The 16,543-nt window shown below is 37.2% G+C and overlaps 1 protein-coding gene across 4 annotated transcripts in view; it reads left to right on the top strand.

Moving 5' to 3' along the window:
* LOC139949601 (insulin receptor substrate 2-B-like) overlaps positions 1–16,543 on the top strand; it is a 119,495-nt gene that overhangs the window by 69,243 nt on the left and 33,709 nt on the right. For 2 of the 4 annotated variants that reach the window (XM_071948023.1, XM_071948026.1), the window contains exons 7-9: positions 2,820–2,918; positions 13,035–13,118; positions 15,825–15,953. In XM_071948023.1, the coding sequence (XP_071804124.1) occupies positions 2,820–2,918; positions 13,035–13,118; positions 15,825–15,953 (312 nt within the window). The remainder of the gene's footprint in view (positions 1–2,819; positions 2,919–13,034; positions 13,119–15,824; positions 15,954–16,543) is intronic. The other 2 variants (XM_071948024.1, XM_071948025.1) reach the window with 2 other exon arrangements.

Genomic DNA, 16,543 nt, shown 5'->3' with positions numbered 1-16,543 from the left:
TTTGGGATAGTTCACTTTAAAATATGCTTCTTTTATTAGTGTATTTGTTAAAATATGGCTCAAACTGCCCGATGTGAAAGACACTATGATTAAAAAAAAACAAGAAACAAAAATTTATTGAGGAATTTAAATCATCAAATAATTAGAAAAGTAAAAATTTAAAAATAAAAATGTTTCAACCACTTTCTTATCTGGCCTACCCCACTTTTTGGCCTACCCCACAAGAAGGCCTAAATCTCTGAAAATAGAAGGTTAAAACTAGTTATTTTCCTCACATGACTTAGTAATGTGTCCAGAAGAATAGAAAAAGTGTCCCAGAATAGGGCTTTTAAACAAATTGATTTATTAAAAGGTGCGGTTAGATTCTAAAGGCACTGCCTTTGTTCTCTCTTGTTGGGGATTTTTTCCTCACTCACGTCGCTCAATAACAATTCAATTGTGCTATACATGTAGTGTATATATGTATTTTTAATGAACAGGTCAATAGCAATTGAATTGGGTTCCAATATTGAAATGGAAATGGCCTGGGTTATAATTTTATAAAAAGATCGGGGTGCTCTACTGGTCTAGTTAAGTCTTCTTTTTTTTCCGTCTTACACTTTGTCGGCCAGCATAATTGACCCTGAGAGAATTTCTGCTGCTGCGGACCTTTATTTCTTTTGTGGTGATGACTGATTTTATTTTCTTTGTTTGAATTGTGGTGACTTATTTATTTATTTTTACTTTTCTTTTTTTATTTTTCTTTTCTCTTGATGTAGAGGTTATGCTACTCCATTTATTCAACAGCAAACATCAGCAACAATACATCAATAAGTTAAAGGAACACGTTGCCGTGGATCGGTCGAGTTGATCTTTGAAAAGCGTCAGTAACCGTTTGTTATAAAATGCATATGGGTAGAAAGATATTGTAAAAGTAAAATACAATGATCAACACAAACATGCCTGGAAATTGCATGGTTTTCCTTTTACCTCGTTGACAAACACGGTCGGCCATTTATGGGAGTCAAATTTTTGACTCCCATAAATGGCTGACCGTGTTAGTTCGCACAGTAAAAGGGGAAACCACAAAATTTCAAGGCAAACTTGTGTGGATCATTGTATTCTACTTTCACAACATCTTTCCAACCATATGCATTTTATAACAAACGGTTACAAACGCTTTTTTAAGACCAACTCGACCGATCAAAGGCAACGTGTTCTTTTAAGCTCCAATAAATACTGCTATTATGTTGCAAATGATGATTTATTTTTTTATTTTTTTTTATTTTTTATAAATAACTCGATAAATAATTAACGATAAATAATAAAATAAATAATAAACGATAAATAATTAACCCAGCATTGGGTTCTTTTACCCGGGTTACACAGCAACACAGGACAAACGGCTTTACGTCCCACCCAAAGGATGAAGCAATCATGGTGTATTTTTTAAGAAACACCAGATATTTATTTCGGTGCTCCTAACTGCTCGGCCACGACATCCTATGTTTACCTGTATGATTTATTCTGATGCTTTACAGTCACATCAAGAAAGCTCAATTTGAAAAGAAATGATTCATTCTACAATAGTAGGAATTTCACGCCATGGAAATAACTTGATTCAATTGGGAAAACAAACAAGACTTCTGGACTTCTCCAGTCATGAGTTAACAGGCCAGACACCAAAACTGCGTGCCTCGGGCCTGTGGTTTGGTGCCAATTTCATAGAGCTGCTTATGCAAAAAATTTGCTTTAAAGCCATTGGACCCTTTCGGTAAACAGTGTTGTCCAAGGCCCACACTTTGTGTACTAGAACTTCTATATCAAATAACAAACCTGTGAACATTTAGGCTCAATCGGTCATCGGAGTCGGGAGAAAACAACGGAAAAACCCACCCTTGTTTCCGCGCGTTTCGCCGTGTCATGACATGTGTTTCAAATAAATCTGTAATTCTCGTTAACGAGAATTTATATTGTTTTGCTGTTTTCTCAAAAAGTAAAGCATTTCATGGAATAATATTTCAAGAGAAGTCTTTCACCATTGCCTTCTGTAAACCCTGTAAGTTATTTGTAAATCTGTGAATTTTTTTTTTTTTTTTCTGAACCGAAAGGGTCCAATGGCTTTAAGCATGAAAATAGCTTGCTTATTTTACACATGTTACTGGCAAAAATTTCATGCCACATACATTGCTTGTGACTGGTATTTAGCTGTTGTTTACATGTACTTAGCATAACAATTGAGTGGAGTCTTAGCTGGTAATCTGATTTTAGTAAGCAAGGATTTTTTTGCTTAAGCAAAATTTTGTGCTTAAAAGCAGCTCTATGAAATTGGGCCCTGGTGTAAAATTTGAGTTTGTACTTTTTGCACGGATTTACCATTTGCATCTTACTAACTGTACTTGTAACCACGCATGAACATGCTTTTGGCAGTGCAACCTTGAAGCTGATTTTTAATTTTCTTTTGCATTAACATTTGTTTTTCTCTCTTCTACATGTTCTATTTGATTTTTTGTTTTAATCTCACGTTCCTTGCCTACCTCTTAATTAAAACATTGCACTGGGTTCCCTGCTAATGAAAATATACTACACAGTTCGCGACCACTGTGCTATAAACCTGCATATCCTCATGTAGCCTTTTTTCCCAGAGAAGGTATCATAATTTAGAAATGTTAACAAATACCTACATGTAGGGCTAAAAAAAATGTACATATCAAATGTCACAATTTGTTAAACATCAATATCGTTTCTGTTGAAATTGATTTCTGATGACAATGAACAACCGATGAATGAGGACTTGTTATTAACGATGTTATCCGTTTTATTCATGTCGCCATGCGTAGTGGACCACCTCCGTCGTCTTCCATCTCGTCGGCTGTCATTCGCCCACGAACCCAGAGCGAAGGAGAAGGAAACCATATAGCCAGGATGGGTGGATCAAGGTAGCCCAAAGAAAAACCTTCTGAGAACCTTTTCTGCATGCCATTTATTTTGCCTTGTTTTAATTTCTTTAGTCATAATCATTTTTAAAGAGTGCAATTGCACTCCTCGTCACTCCTCAGTTCTGCTAACAGAATTTAAAAAATTTACCCCGTCAGTTTCCTGTGTGGTTGATATTCTGAAACAAAAAAGTTGCATCCCCTTAAGGTGATCCCCTGGCTGCCACTTCCCAGGTTGTATCGTAATTTGGGTGTGATCCCTGGCTACACGGCAGTTAACGGTTGTATGGCTTCTGACTGGCACCCCTGAACAAAGATATTGACAAAATAGAGACACCGCCAAAAAAGAGCTGGATAGCTCAGTTGGTAGAGCGCCAGTACATTAATCCGCAGGTCCTTGGTTTATTGGTTCCCACTCTAGTCATTTTTTTGTTTAACCCCAAAACTCATTTAAAATTTACCCAGTCAGTTTCCCTTGTGGGTTATATTGATATCCCATGAATTTATCACACCCATCATGCCCATACAGGGCTTTAATTTCAAACCGGACTGCAGGGCAATAATTTTAGTGTCACAGGCCTGTAAACTTATGACTGATGGACAAGTCCAGCAGTCTTACGTTTATGCGTTGAATAACCTCAAACAAAGTTGACAAGTTGAGTTAAGGAATATCAATTTCTACCTTCAGCTCCCCAAGTTCTTTTCTCATTTAATCAGTTTTGTTCTTGTAGCCCCATTCCAAGTGTGGAATATGAAACACAAGTTGTTGTTTCTGTCCCGTTCAATCGCTTGTATCCATTTCCTGATGGAGATAGGTCATTTGTGACATCTCAGTGTTTCGTTGCTTCCTCTGAAGCCATTTGAAAATCAAATTCAGATTATTAGGTTTTTTTTTCTTGCGGGTGTGGGGGTTGGTTGTTGTATGGAATGCTCTGATGGGACAGTATTAATGAATAGAGATGGGTCCATTATTAGGTAAGGTCGGATATGAAATATTAGTGTTTGGTTATGTCTGCAAAGACTATTTTGAAAAACAAGCCAGATTCGGGGAAACGCGAGAGTTGTTTTGAGGTAATAGTTGTTTTGAATTTGGAAATCATTCTTTTGAAGTTTGTTACAGAACTAATCAAAGACCAGGGTTTCACTAAATATAAGAAACCTTATAATAGAAGTTAAACAGAGATGCTTCTATGGTTTTGTATGAAATCGTTAGTTTTCTAATTGGAGAACTTTGGCAACAGCTTTGGTAACAAAATCAGGGCAAAACTACGAGTGGTCTTGAGATTTATTTCTGTTTTAAGAACTTGTTTGTGTGTTTTCTCTTAATAACTTTCCTGATGGACTCGAACAAATAATTGATTGCAAGAAAGGTTCTAAAGTACATTTGTGTGGAGATTGCTGATTACTTGTCCGCAGTTGGACTTCACCGCACAAAGGAAAAAATAAATCCCATTGGCAGATTCCTCAGATTGAAGGGGGAAAACAAATGCATCATTCATGACCACATTAACTGATGGCCAACGACAACGAATGAAGAATGTGTACATCAGGCCTGTGAAATCTTGTAGTATTTGTAATACGTGCGCATTACAAGTCTTATTATTATTATTATTATCATTTATTAATATTTATTTGGAAAAGGAACAAAACAAAATGTGCAGAAAAGAACAACCACCACAGCCCTGTGTTATTGTTCCATTGTTCAGTGCACATTCTCTTCAACACTGGTGAATGAACACTGTGTGGACTTGTATAAGTCCACACAGTGTTTCAAGCTCCTACATTATTTGGATCTCTTTTTGTGTACATAATCAACATACGTAGATCACTTAAGGCCCACGCACCTCTCTGTTGCTGGTCACTATGTAGACATTCCTTTGTTCTCTAAATTTGATGAAAATCCTATTCTTCTACAATGGAATGTAAAGGGGTGCTAGTCTGGCTGTGTGGACGTGGTAGGGGTCCACATTAGTGTTTTCTTAAGGATGGAAGCACCATGGTACATGGTTGTGGTAGGACATCGATTGTTCTAGAGGTCCGTGCTTAAGGAGTTTGCAGCCGAGGACGTGGTATAGAGGCAAATTCACGGTGCTTTGGTCCCGTGCAGCACTTACTGAAGCTTTTTTTTTTTGTAACAGCTCCCGTTGGTTTTGTACACTCTTTCCAACTGCTTATCTTTATACCCAACCAGGAACCCTATTCAAGTCCCATTTTGTTGTGGTTCTCCTATTTGAGTGTGTGTACCTATCCACACACACTGTAGATGATCTTAAATTGAAAGCAGGAAAAACGATGAAAATAACAAAACTCAGAAGGTAATCCCACAGCCTTTATTAAGGCACTTTCATGAATATGGTGATGGTTTCAGGAGTTGTTACTCCTTTTTGATTTAAGTCAGCTACCCTCTAGCAGAATACATTACCTATGTCTATATGATTTGAGGCATTGCATGGGATGGTATCGATATGTATATTTGGTTTGCGGTAGCACCATTTTACTTGCCAGGTAGAGTTTGTTCTTTAAAGAACTGTCTCGCTATATATTCTACTATCGCGGAGTAGATTTGTTCAGATTTTCGGGGAGACTTATTGATTCTGAAAAGAACTGTCCTGTTTTTTAACTACTACCTGGGAGGAAGGTAGAAAATTGGCAGATTGCAGCAATGACCAGGGCCAAGGGGGCAATCACCTCGCTTTGTTTCTCCGAAATTTCAAGCGTGAATTTTTATCTTCTTCTTTCATACAATGGGAACATCGGAGTGGGTACAATTTCAACAATTTGAGCGGCAAAAAGGGTACCATTTCATCAATTTAAGCTTCACTTTAAAAACTGCAGCTTTTTTTCTGGTACATGTCACTCCATGTTGTTGCATCAGTCATGAAAACTGAGAGAAAAACCAGAGTGAGGAATATTTGCTAAGGTAACCGATCTTGAATCCTATCCCTGAAAATGATCGCGCAAAGCTTTTACGGTACATTTAGCACGCATTTCTTCACGCTCTAATAGTTAAATGGAGCGAATAGATGTCTTCTTAAATGACTTTAAAAGATCAGAAGTAAAACCCTCGCTGCTCCCGTGGAGATAAAAAGAGGGAGGAGATTTTCTGCTCTCAAGCTTGAAATTATGCTATTATGATTATAGAACGGTGTCCATGAGACGTAGATCAAAAAATAGACAGAGAGTAGAGATGGTAGCGTTTCACCTGCAAATGCGTTATATTGGATTTGGTGGTTTATTTTGAAGGATTGAATTTGTTTTCCTTTTTTTTTTCTCTTTCCTTTTTTTTTTCTCCGATTGTAAGTCCTGAGGTATACTTGGCAGTGTTCAAGGCACACTTCTTTTTAAATTTCTTTTTACATTAACATGTGGAGGTAGTATGCTAATAGATTCACACCAGCGCATTGCCTTAAATTGCTTGTAAAACTAATTTTGGCTGCTCTCAAACTTTTCTAACGTGGTGTACATAAGCTCTGAACGGTATCATCATCATCATCGAGCCACTAACCAAAACAAATGCTGTGTGTTTGGGTTAGCACACTCAGTCCCTACAATGACAAAATAACCCAAAATCCAACTTGGAGCTAAGATCTAAGAACTTTGGGGATGTCGAAGTGTTTAATTTCTATGGGGCTTTGAAGTTAATGGTGACTGTATAGGTCAAAGACTGACACCCCGAGCTTATTCTGCTGGTGTTAGTGTTACACTATCCGGCCATGTTCCATTAGGGATCTTAAAAAAATCATGATTTGTTACCGTACCATTTAATGAGTAGATACAGTTTGTTTAACCATGGTACAGTCCCTGACTACGATATTGATAATTTTTGGATTTTCAGGAGACTTCTCATTTCTGAAAAGAACTGTACTGCTTTTTAACTGGTAGGAAGGTAAAAAATTTGCTGTGACTAAAGTACTTTAGTATATAGGATCGTTCTTGATTGGTCTCAACGTTTTGACTGTAGCAAGCTAGAAAAAAACCTGTCAAGTGGACACACACATGGTGTTACCGCAAACTAATTTGTCATTATCAACATGATAAGCATAATTGTTATCAGCTAATTAGTGTTAATGAGCATCAAAAAACGCAACAGTCAACTTGTCTGACAGGAACACACAACAAGGGAATTTTCAGAAACTGATTCAAGTATGTACAAGCAAAGACATGAACATGGTGATGAGTTACCTACATGTACATGTAGCTAAAGAAATTTAAATGCCAGCTCAATGAGAAATGATGACCCTTATCCTCCCTCCCCCCCCCCCCCCCCATACCCTCTAAACATCCACCCACGTCTTTACACGCTTAAAGGAACATAACTGCACAAAACTGTTGCTGGCAGTGTATAGCACTTTATGTAGTCCACCACACTACCGTAGAAGTTTGAGATCGATCGGCCATCTGGGTCACGAGAAAATAGTGCAAAGCCGATTACACATTTTGCATGACAACGAGCGATAAGCTCCAAGCAGGAAATTAGCGTTATCTATTTCTCATAAAATATAGCATTTTAGACAGAAATATTTCAATGGATGTTTTCTCTCATCATCAAGTAAATCTGTGATCTTAGAGAATGTTTGTTCTCTTACAAATTCTGTATTACTCCTTTGAATAAGAAATGATGACCATAACCCCCCCCCATCCCCTTCAAACCCCCTAATCATCCACCCCCGTCTTTCTATGCTAGCATAGGATAATTCCTACAGAAAGACTTTCATCAGTGTACAGCACATATTTGGTTCAAACATTCATCATCTCTGAGACTCTTGATATAATAAACAGGTCCGCCCACATAGGAATCAATTTGTGTATGCAGCATTTTTCAGGAGACAAGAAACTGAAAAAAAAGTGCAGTGAGTTGAAGAAATGATGGATAGAAATGGCAAGTCAGCGTATTGTTGACAACAGATAGCAGAGGCTGAGGGAAAGTATTCCTTTGGTCGTCGCTTTTAAAATTAATAGCTCTCAAAAACTTTCACTTTGAAGTATGTGGCTAGATGTATGTAAAAATATATCAGTTTTCTTATGCCCGAAAATTTAAACCTGTCTTACTTTGTGTATTCTGATTAAGGACTTGCTACGTGGACATAACATTCGCCTCAAATTTCCAATGATATCTCAAAAACGTAACCATCCTTTGAAATTAAATTTTCATAGGTTAGCTTATTGGTATACACCTACTGTTCCAAAACCAAAGGTATATTTTAATTTTTTTATTTTTATTAATATATATTTATTGATAACAAACAGCGGTTAACCGCCACTAACAGATATTGTCAAGTAAGAAATAATCAAAAAAGAAATAAGAAAGCACTGGAATCGTTCAATAAAACAAACTAAAGAAAATCATAACAAGTAAAAAGTATATAACTTTCCTATAAATGCAATATAAGTCAGTCATTTTTTTTCTTTTTCTTCTTTCCCTGCTATTTTGATAAAAAAACAAAATGAATCCCTTCAGATCAAACTCAATTTGACTGCAAATCGGAGTTGTGGAGAGTGGGGAATAATTCCATGCTACTGTCAGACTGTACTGCTTAAAGGGCACTGGACACGTTTGGGAATAATTACCAAACGAATCCAGTGCCTTTATTTTCATCAAAGACCAGTTTATTCACTTGGTGTATCCCAACAAATGCATAAAATTGCAACTCTGTAAAAAGTTGCAAGTGAATAATGAAAGAAAAAACACCCATGTCCCACGATTTTGTGTGCTTTCATCTGCCTTATTAAAGGCTTCATAGCTGCTTTATTTTCTTAATTGGGTGAGAAATTACCCTTTTCTCAAAAACTACATTGTGTACGCTACTTGAGAGGGAGCCGTTGCTCACAATGTTTTATACAATCAACAGCTCTGCATTGCTCATTACCAATTTAGCTTTTATGATAAAGATTATTTTAAGTAATTACCATATTGTCTTGTCCCTTTAAAAATTGTTTCTCCCAACCCTATCATGAACATGTCTTTAACTAGTTTTATCGCCATATTTTGTCGAAATTGCCTTCTTGTCCCTAGAGCTGGATGATGGCTTAGAAATGCCACAATTTCCCTTTTTGTAGTTTCGTATGTTTCTCCCCCTTCAGCAATTGTCCTAAAACTATTCCCCTGTTCTTAGCAATAAAACACGCTCATCTCAATTTGTCTTTCTTTCTTTCGTTTTCCCCGAATGCATTCGAAATCAAATTATTTAAAAAGTTTCGTTAGCTTTGACACAAACCCCTTCAGGGCGAAGATAATTTCCAGATGTTTGTGTTATTTTGGGGGGTACTATTTTTATACGTGTATGTAACTGATTCAAGAGAGAAGAATTTGTTTCTGAAGTCCTTGTTATTTATGGATGCTGTTTCCTCTATTCTATTATTCAAATCAATCAATTATCAATCAATCAATCAATCAATCAATCAATCAATCAATCAATCAATCAATCAATCAATCAATCAATCAATCAATCAATCAACCAATCAACTAATCAATCAATCAATCAATCAATCAATCAATCAATCAATCAATCAATCAATTAATCATTTAATCAATCAATCAATCAATCAACCAATCAACTAATCAATCAATCAATCAATCAATCAATCAATCAATCAATCAATCAATCAATCAATCAATCAATCAATCAATCAATCAATCAATCAATCAATCAATCAATCAATCCTAACAATACAGCTTAAATCATCTTTTATGGCTGATCTCTTATCCAAATCGTTAACTTCTTCAATGGTTGTAAGGGAAATAATAGAATAACACTTAAAAACACTGGACACTATTGGTAGTTGTCAAAGACCTGAGTCTTCTCACTTTGTGTATCTCAACATATGCATAAAATATTAAACCTGTGAAAATTTGAACTCAATTGGCCAGCGAAGTTGCGAGATGATAACGGAAGAAAAAACATCCTTGTCACACGAAGTTGTGTGCTTTGGGACAGTTGATTTCAAGACCTCAAGTTCTAAATCTGAGGTCTGGAAATCAAATTTTGTGGAAAATTACTTCTTTCTCGAAAAGTAAGTCACTTCAGAGGGAGCCGTTTCTAACATTACTATCAACAGCTCCCCATTACTCGTTAGTTTGGTTTTATGCTAATAAATATTTTGAGTACTGATCAATAGTGTCCGCTGCCTTTAATAATTTATTTTTACTTGTTTAATACAATCATCATATCTTGCTTTCTAAGAGGTGTTTATTTTGTTCAAGATCCATTGTTGTGTTCAGCCACTTAATTGTAAAATACCCATCTGCGATTCTTTGATCATAAACAATTCATGTTTGCCTCAGACCAATGTTGTTCCATTCCCCCAACTTGCATTTTATTCCCAACTGCCTGTCCAGTAGCCAAGTACCTGCTATTTTCATAAAATATATAATACTTGTATTTTGCCGTGACTTCCGCGATTTCCCTCAGAATCCGCTTCAGGTCTTTTGTCCCTGCTCGGAAAAATCTCATTTCAAGAGAGAGAGAAGAAATAATGCCGTCCTGAGACGTTGGAAAGAGTGTCTGATACTTACCGAGTTGGGACATTGTATGAAATTAATATCTTTTGGGAACTTAACTTTTAAGCCAGCAGCATAAATTAGTGGTGATTAAGTTAAAGGGTTTGGGTACTTTCGGTAGGACACAAAAAACAATGTCCACAGGTTTACATTAAACTTATATGGTTTTAACATGTTTAAGATGATGATGGTAGTAAAAGGCTTCCCCTTAAAATATTACTTACTGAGAGAGGTGCTGTAGTTTTGAGAAACTAGTAAAACAAGCCACAGTGAGACAAACATTATTTGAGAATGTTAAATGTCTTTTTGTGGCATTGTTTACTCATTTCTCAAAAACTACAGCACCTCAGCAAGTAATATTTTAAGGGAGGCATTCTATTTTCAAACTGTGTAATACAACAGATAGGTTTTACTGTACAGGTTGTAACCCTTTTAAAGAGTAAAGCCTATTTCACATTTCAAAACCAATTTCCAGGAAAATAACCCACAGGAAATTCCACAGGGATTTTAACCCCACTGCCCATGGATAAAAAAAAAAAAATCTGTTATTTTTGTCAGATATAACGAAATCATGCTCTTTGATCTACATTCCTAGTGGATTGTTTCAATACTGTTCCTCGAAACTTCTTAAGATATGAGAGTCACCGATACTTTAAAATGTCATGATTTGAACCTGTCTCTTTCAGACTTTTTTGTCAGTAATAACTCTTTCTCTCTCTCCCTGTATCCAGTAGTCCACCTCTAGCCCACTTCAGGGACTCCCTTGCCCGTTAAACCTTGCTAATTGCTTCTGATTTCTCCTCCTCCATCCATCAAACATGCCATCTCCTTCTCTTCTGTCCGTAATCCTCCAACTTCTCTTTTTCTTTTTAACCTGCGGAATTCTCAATTGACCATTAACCCAGTTTCATCAAGGTTTGCTCTTTCTTATCGTCAACATCTTGATGCTAGTATCTTCAGATGATAAAAGTCTTCCTTTCTTGGGTTGCATCCATCTTTCTGCCAAAGACCTTTTTTTGTGGGGGGGGGGGGGCACCCTGAGCAGTAGACATGATCCTGACCCTACTTGTATGTCTTAGCCACGATATCCTGCTTTATATTACCCAAAGCTGGGCCCTATTTCCTTGCTCAGCTCACCGCCGAATTATGTGCTTCCGATCACCATTCATTGCCCAAACATGGCAAACTGTGCGCCATCCCTTTTGGATAGATTAAAAAATATTAAACATCATTGAATCAACGGCTTCGATAGATGCAACCCAAGAAAGGAAGACTTTTATCATCTGAAGATACAAGCATCAAGACGTTGATGATAAGAAAGAGCAAACCTTGATGAAATTGGGTTAATGGTCAATTGAGAATTCCGAAGGTAAAAAAGGAAAAGAGAAGTTGGGGGATTACAAACAGAAGAGAAGGAGATGGCATGTATGATGGTCAGGGTTGTAAAGATGTACATACATCTGTATTTCTGTCACATAGAGACGTTATTCCAATTACAATTATTTATACATGTAGCATTTTTTTCATCTCCATGTTAACCTTCTTTCTTTTTTCTCCTGCCTTTGATGAGGGTTGTGAGGTATCTTAGTTGTGTCGCATGTCGCATAAAAACGTAATTCCAATTACAATATCTACAGCCCATTTTCATCTTCATTTTAAACTTGTTTTTTTTTTTTTTTCTCAAAATCTATCTGTTGTGAAGAGTTATTTTGATTCCTATCACATGAAAACTTTATTCCAATGGGGTACTTTTGGGACGCTTGGAGGCAGCAGACTTACCAGGTAAAATTCGATGTTCTTGGCAGTCACATGCTGAGAAATTTACCTGGTAAGTCTGCTGCCACCTAGTGTTCCAAAGTCTCCATTTGCAATTATTTTTAGCAGCATTTCATCATCATTTGTCTTGTTTCTTTCTCCAAATCTGCCAGTTGTATTGTGATTCTTAAACATGGTAATGTAATTCCAATTGAAATTTTTTACAGCTCATTTTCGTCATCATTTTAAAGACAGTGGACACTATTGGTAATTGTCAAAGACCAGTCTTCTCACTTGGTTTATCTCGACATATGCATAAAATGACAAAGATGTGAACATTTGAGCTCAATTGGTCGTCAAAGTTGCGAGATAATAATGGAGAAAAAAACCCCTTGTCACACGAAGTTGTGTGCTTTCAGATGCTTGATTTTGAGACCTCAAATTCTGAATATGAGGTCTTGAAATCAAATTCATACTTCTTTCCCGAAAACTACGTCGTTTCAGAGGGAGCCGTTTCTCACAATGTGTTGTACTATCAATATCTCCCCATTACTCGTTACCAAGTAAGGTTTTATGCTAATTAATATTTTGATTAATTGTACTATCAACATCTCCCCATTACTCGTTACCAAGTAAGGTTTTATGCTAATTAATATTTTGATTAATTGCAAATAGTGTCCACTGCTTTTAACCTTCCTTCTCGAACTTCACTCCAATGAGGGTTGCGAGCTATCAGTATTGTGTTTCATATCACAGGGAAAACATAATTTCAATATAAATATTTAACAGCCCATTTTCCTCATTGTTTATAACCTTCTTTATCTCTCTTCAATCCTGCCTATTGCGGGGATGATCTTTTACTACAGCTTGCTTAAGTATGGTATCAAATCACGTCCCCGGACCGCCAGCGAAGGAGAATCCCACTTTCGTAGTGGGCGAACCCCGGAAAGGTAATCTCATCCATCCCAGCATGGTGACGGTGACTCTCCCCATTGATAACAACCTCCAGAATAGTGCATGATGACAAATCTCAAATTTTATTTTAACGCCGTCAGTTTTTTTTTCCCTTTATGTTATGATAGCGTTACTCACCTTGGTAATAACGGATACTTGTAATGCCTACCACGAAGCATGAGGATTGTACTCTCCGACTCTTAATTAGCTCATGATAAATAGCTTTGATTGATTGCATGCTCGGTTGAAATTGGTAGCATGTTACTCCCCCCCCCCCCCTAATATTAGATTTGTTTTTATTATTTATTTTAAACCAGGTTTAACACACACGTCTTAAAAGCATGCATTAGGAGAATAAATAATTTCGTTCTCTAACACTAAATTCTAAGGTCATGCATGATACCACATTTTTAATTCACAGAACTCAAATATTTATTGGCGTGTCGTGGCTGAGCTGTTTAGTACATTGGACTCGAGAAGTTCTTCTGTCTGATTCATACCGGGTGGGGGTTCAAATCCCGGTCATGACACTTGTGTCCTTGAGCAAAACGCTTGACCATAAATGCTTCTCTTCATCCAGGGGAAGTGGGTATCTTTGAGGATAAAGATGTTTCTTGTTACTTTTTAATCTCAGTGTGCTCAGTTTTGGCAGCACACTGGCTTTAGTCGAGTCCCTGGTGTTTGAGTTCGAGTTCTCCTCTAGGAGTCCAGGTAGCTGCAGGGAAGAAGTGGAACGGTCTACCACATTCCATCAGAGCCATCCAGACAGTAGACACTTTCAAATCAACCCTGAAGACCCATCTTTTTCAAAGACATTTCATTAACACTCACTAGTTATTGGAATTTGTTCTTGTTCTTTGCACTGCTGGAGAACAACCAAGGGGGATTTATTTTTATTGGAGCAAGCGCCATGAGCAGTTTTTTTGTGGATACCGGCGCTATAGAAGACGTCATTATTATTATTGTTATCTCATTTTTTAAAAGTCCTGATTGAGTCCTGATTTGAATACCGATTTATGTAAACCTGGTACATGCTTAAGTGATAACCATTCTTAAGCAGGAAATCCTTGAGTTTAAAGGCACCGGACACTTTTGGTTTTTACTCAAAATAAGTTTTAGCATGAAAACTTACTTGGTAACGAGCAATGTAGAGTTCTTGATAGTATAACACATTGTGAGAAACAGCTCCCACTGACGTAACATAGTTTTTGAGAAATTTCTCACTCAACTGATAAAAGACTTCAGCTGAAGCCATTTTGTTAAGCATTTGAAAGTACAGAAAATGATGCAACAAGGGTGTTTTTTCTTTCATTATTCTCTTGCACCCCACCTTGAAGATCATTTGAGCTCAAATTTTTACAGATTTGTTATGTTATGCATATGTTTGGATACGCCAAGTTAGAATACTGGTCTTTGAAAATTACCAAACGTGTCCAGTGCCTTTGTAGTCTGAGTGTGGATGTGTTTCTTGTCAACAAATCCATGTCTTGGAAAGATGATACTTACCTACTTGGCACTACATGTCTTTGGTTCCATTTAGGTACTTTTGGGTTACTATTTAGATACCATTTCAGCACTATTTGGTTACTATCTTGACAGTACATGTATTTTGGTACCATGTGGGCACCATTTTTACCACTACTTGGGTACCCACCCATTTTGGCACCTGTTGGGTATAATTTGGATAGCCTCGTCCATAACAACACCACCTTCGCTGCCAATGTGAACTATACTTGTCATAATCAAAACTAACCTAGTAATCATAATAACCTAATTTTATTTTAGAGTTTGTTCCTTTTGTGTGCTGTTCTACAACTACTCACAGAATTAACCTTTGTTCCTTGTGTGCTAACATGTATGGTTTTCAGAAAGAGCATTGCCTTTTCGAGAGTTATGTAGGATGTAGAACAGCTGCGATTGGTTGTGTGTCGACAGGTAGACGCTATGGTGGCTGCCGATGAGTTTCATTTTGCATTGACCAAGTTCCTCCTCAATGAAGTTTAACAGACTGTGGTGTCAAGCTTGCTTAGATATATGATTTGCGATTACACCATGTGTGTTTCTACTTGCAAAGATGATTTCATTCTTTAGAGACCTGTCTTGCTTTATATACACTACCGCCGTGTAGATTTTCTGAGAATTTAGAAGCTTCGTAGTTCTGAAAAGAATTGTCCTTTTTTAACTACTACCTTGGTGGAAGGTAGATAATCGGCCAGGACTACAACTTTTCTGCCTACATGTCAACATCTTAATCCAGTTGATGTAAAAACTTCCTTCAATCTAGCATCAGGATGTGACTACATGCACAGCCTTTGACCTCCAAATATAGTAACAACATACGGCTATAGATCACCCTGTTAGTTTGAGTTTCTAGAGGCCTCGTGATTTGTTTTTCTCCGTTGTAAAGGGCACCCTTTGAGGACAGTTTATTTCTACTGGAGCATTCCAAGGGCACCAAGGCCATGGATGCAATTGCCTCCGTTGCCTCCGTGAAGTATCTTGCCTGCTGTGGGTCGTTAACCTCTATGTTGATATCCGCTTTCCAACAAGACATCATCAGCCTTCCACTTTAGAAGAAAACCTTAATTCACTTCATCATCATTCGGCAAAGACTTATGTCCGTGACTTGTAGCAGGGGCGCACTCCTAGAGTTGACGCCATCACTTGTTCTTAACTCAGTTGCCTTTTTTCCTTTTCTGCAGTCCGACAAAGACGCGAGGGCGCTTTGCCATGGCACAGCGGACGAGCTCGGGGAACCTTAGACCCGCCAACATGCATCGCGTCAACCAACCCATTTCCAACTCGCCACCCATACCAAACAGTCCTCTGAGGTATTACTACAGTTGTCATCTAAAGATAATCCAAACATAAAAAAATATATATATATTAACTTTGATTTTACCCATATACACTGATGTGTGTTAGCACTGTGTACTCGGTACTTACATGTATGTGAGCTCTTTGAACAAAATCACAGGCATATTACTCGAGTGGGATTAAAACCCATGACCCTTGCAATTCTAGAGCAGTGTCTTACCAACTAGACCATCGAGAATTGCAAATGTAGTGGGTTCGAATCCCACCAGAGTAATATGCCTGTTACTCTGTTCACAGAGCTCTGGTACTTGTATGTACTGAGCTTACAGTGCTAACACACATTGGTGTATACGTAGGAGTAAAACCAAAATCAAATTTCTTTTTCCCCGATGCAAATTTCCATTTATTGAAAACAAATATGGTATCAATTTTTGTTTTGTTTAGCATCATGATTTTTTTGTTTTTTTTGTTTCTTTTTGTTGAACTCATTTTGCATAATTTAAGGATTGCTCAGAGTATATCAACTTCTGAAGTTTTTTTAAAGCAAGTTTGTGTCAATACAAATAAATATGAGAAGCTTAAGTGACCTGAGTTGCTGTCAGTT

This window comes from Asterias amurensis, chromosome 17 (genome assembly GCF_032118995.1).
Source record: "Asterias amurensis chromosome 17, ASM3211899v1".
NCBI lineage: Eukaryota > Metazoa > Echinodermata > Asteroidea > Forcipulatida > Asteriidae > Asterias > Asterias amurensis.
The sequence above is the reverse complement of the archived record's forward strand: the minus strand, read 5'-3'. Positions and strand labels throughout refer to the sequence as shown.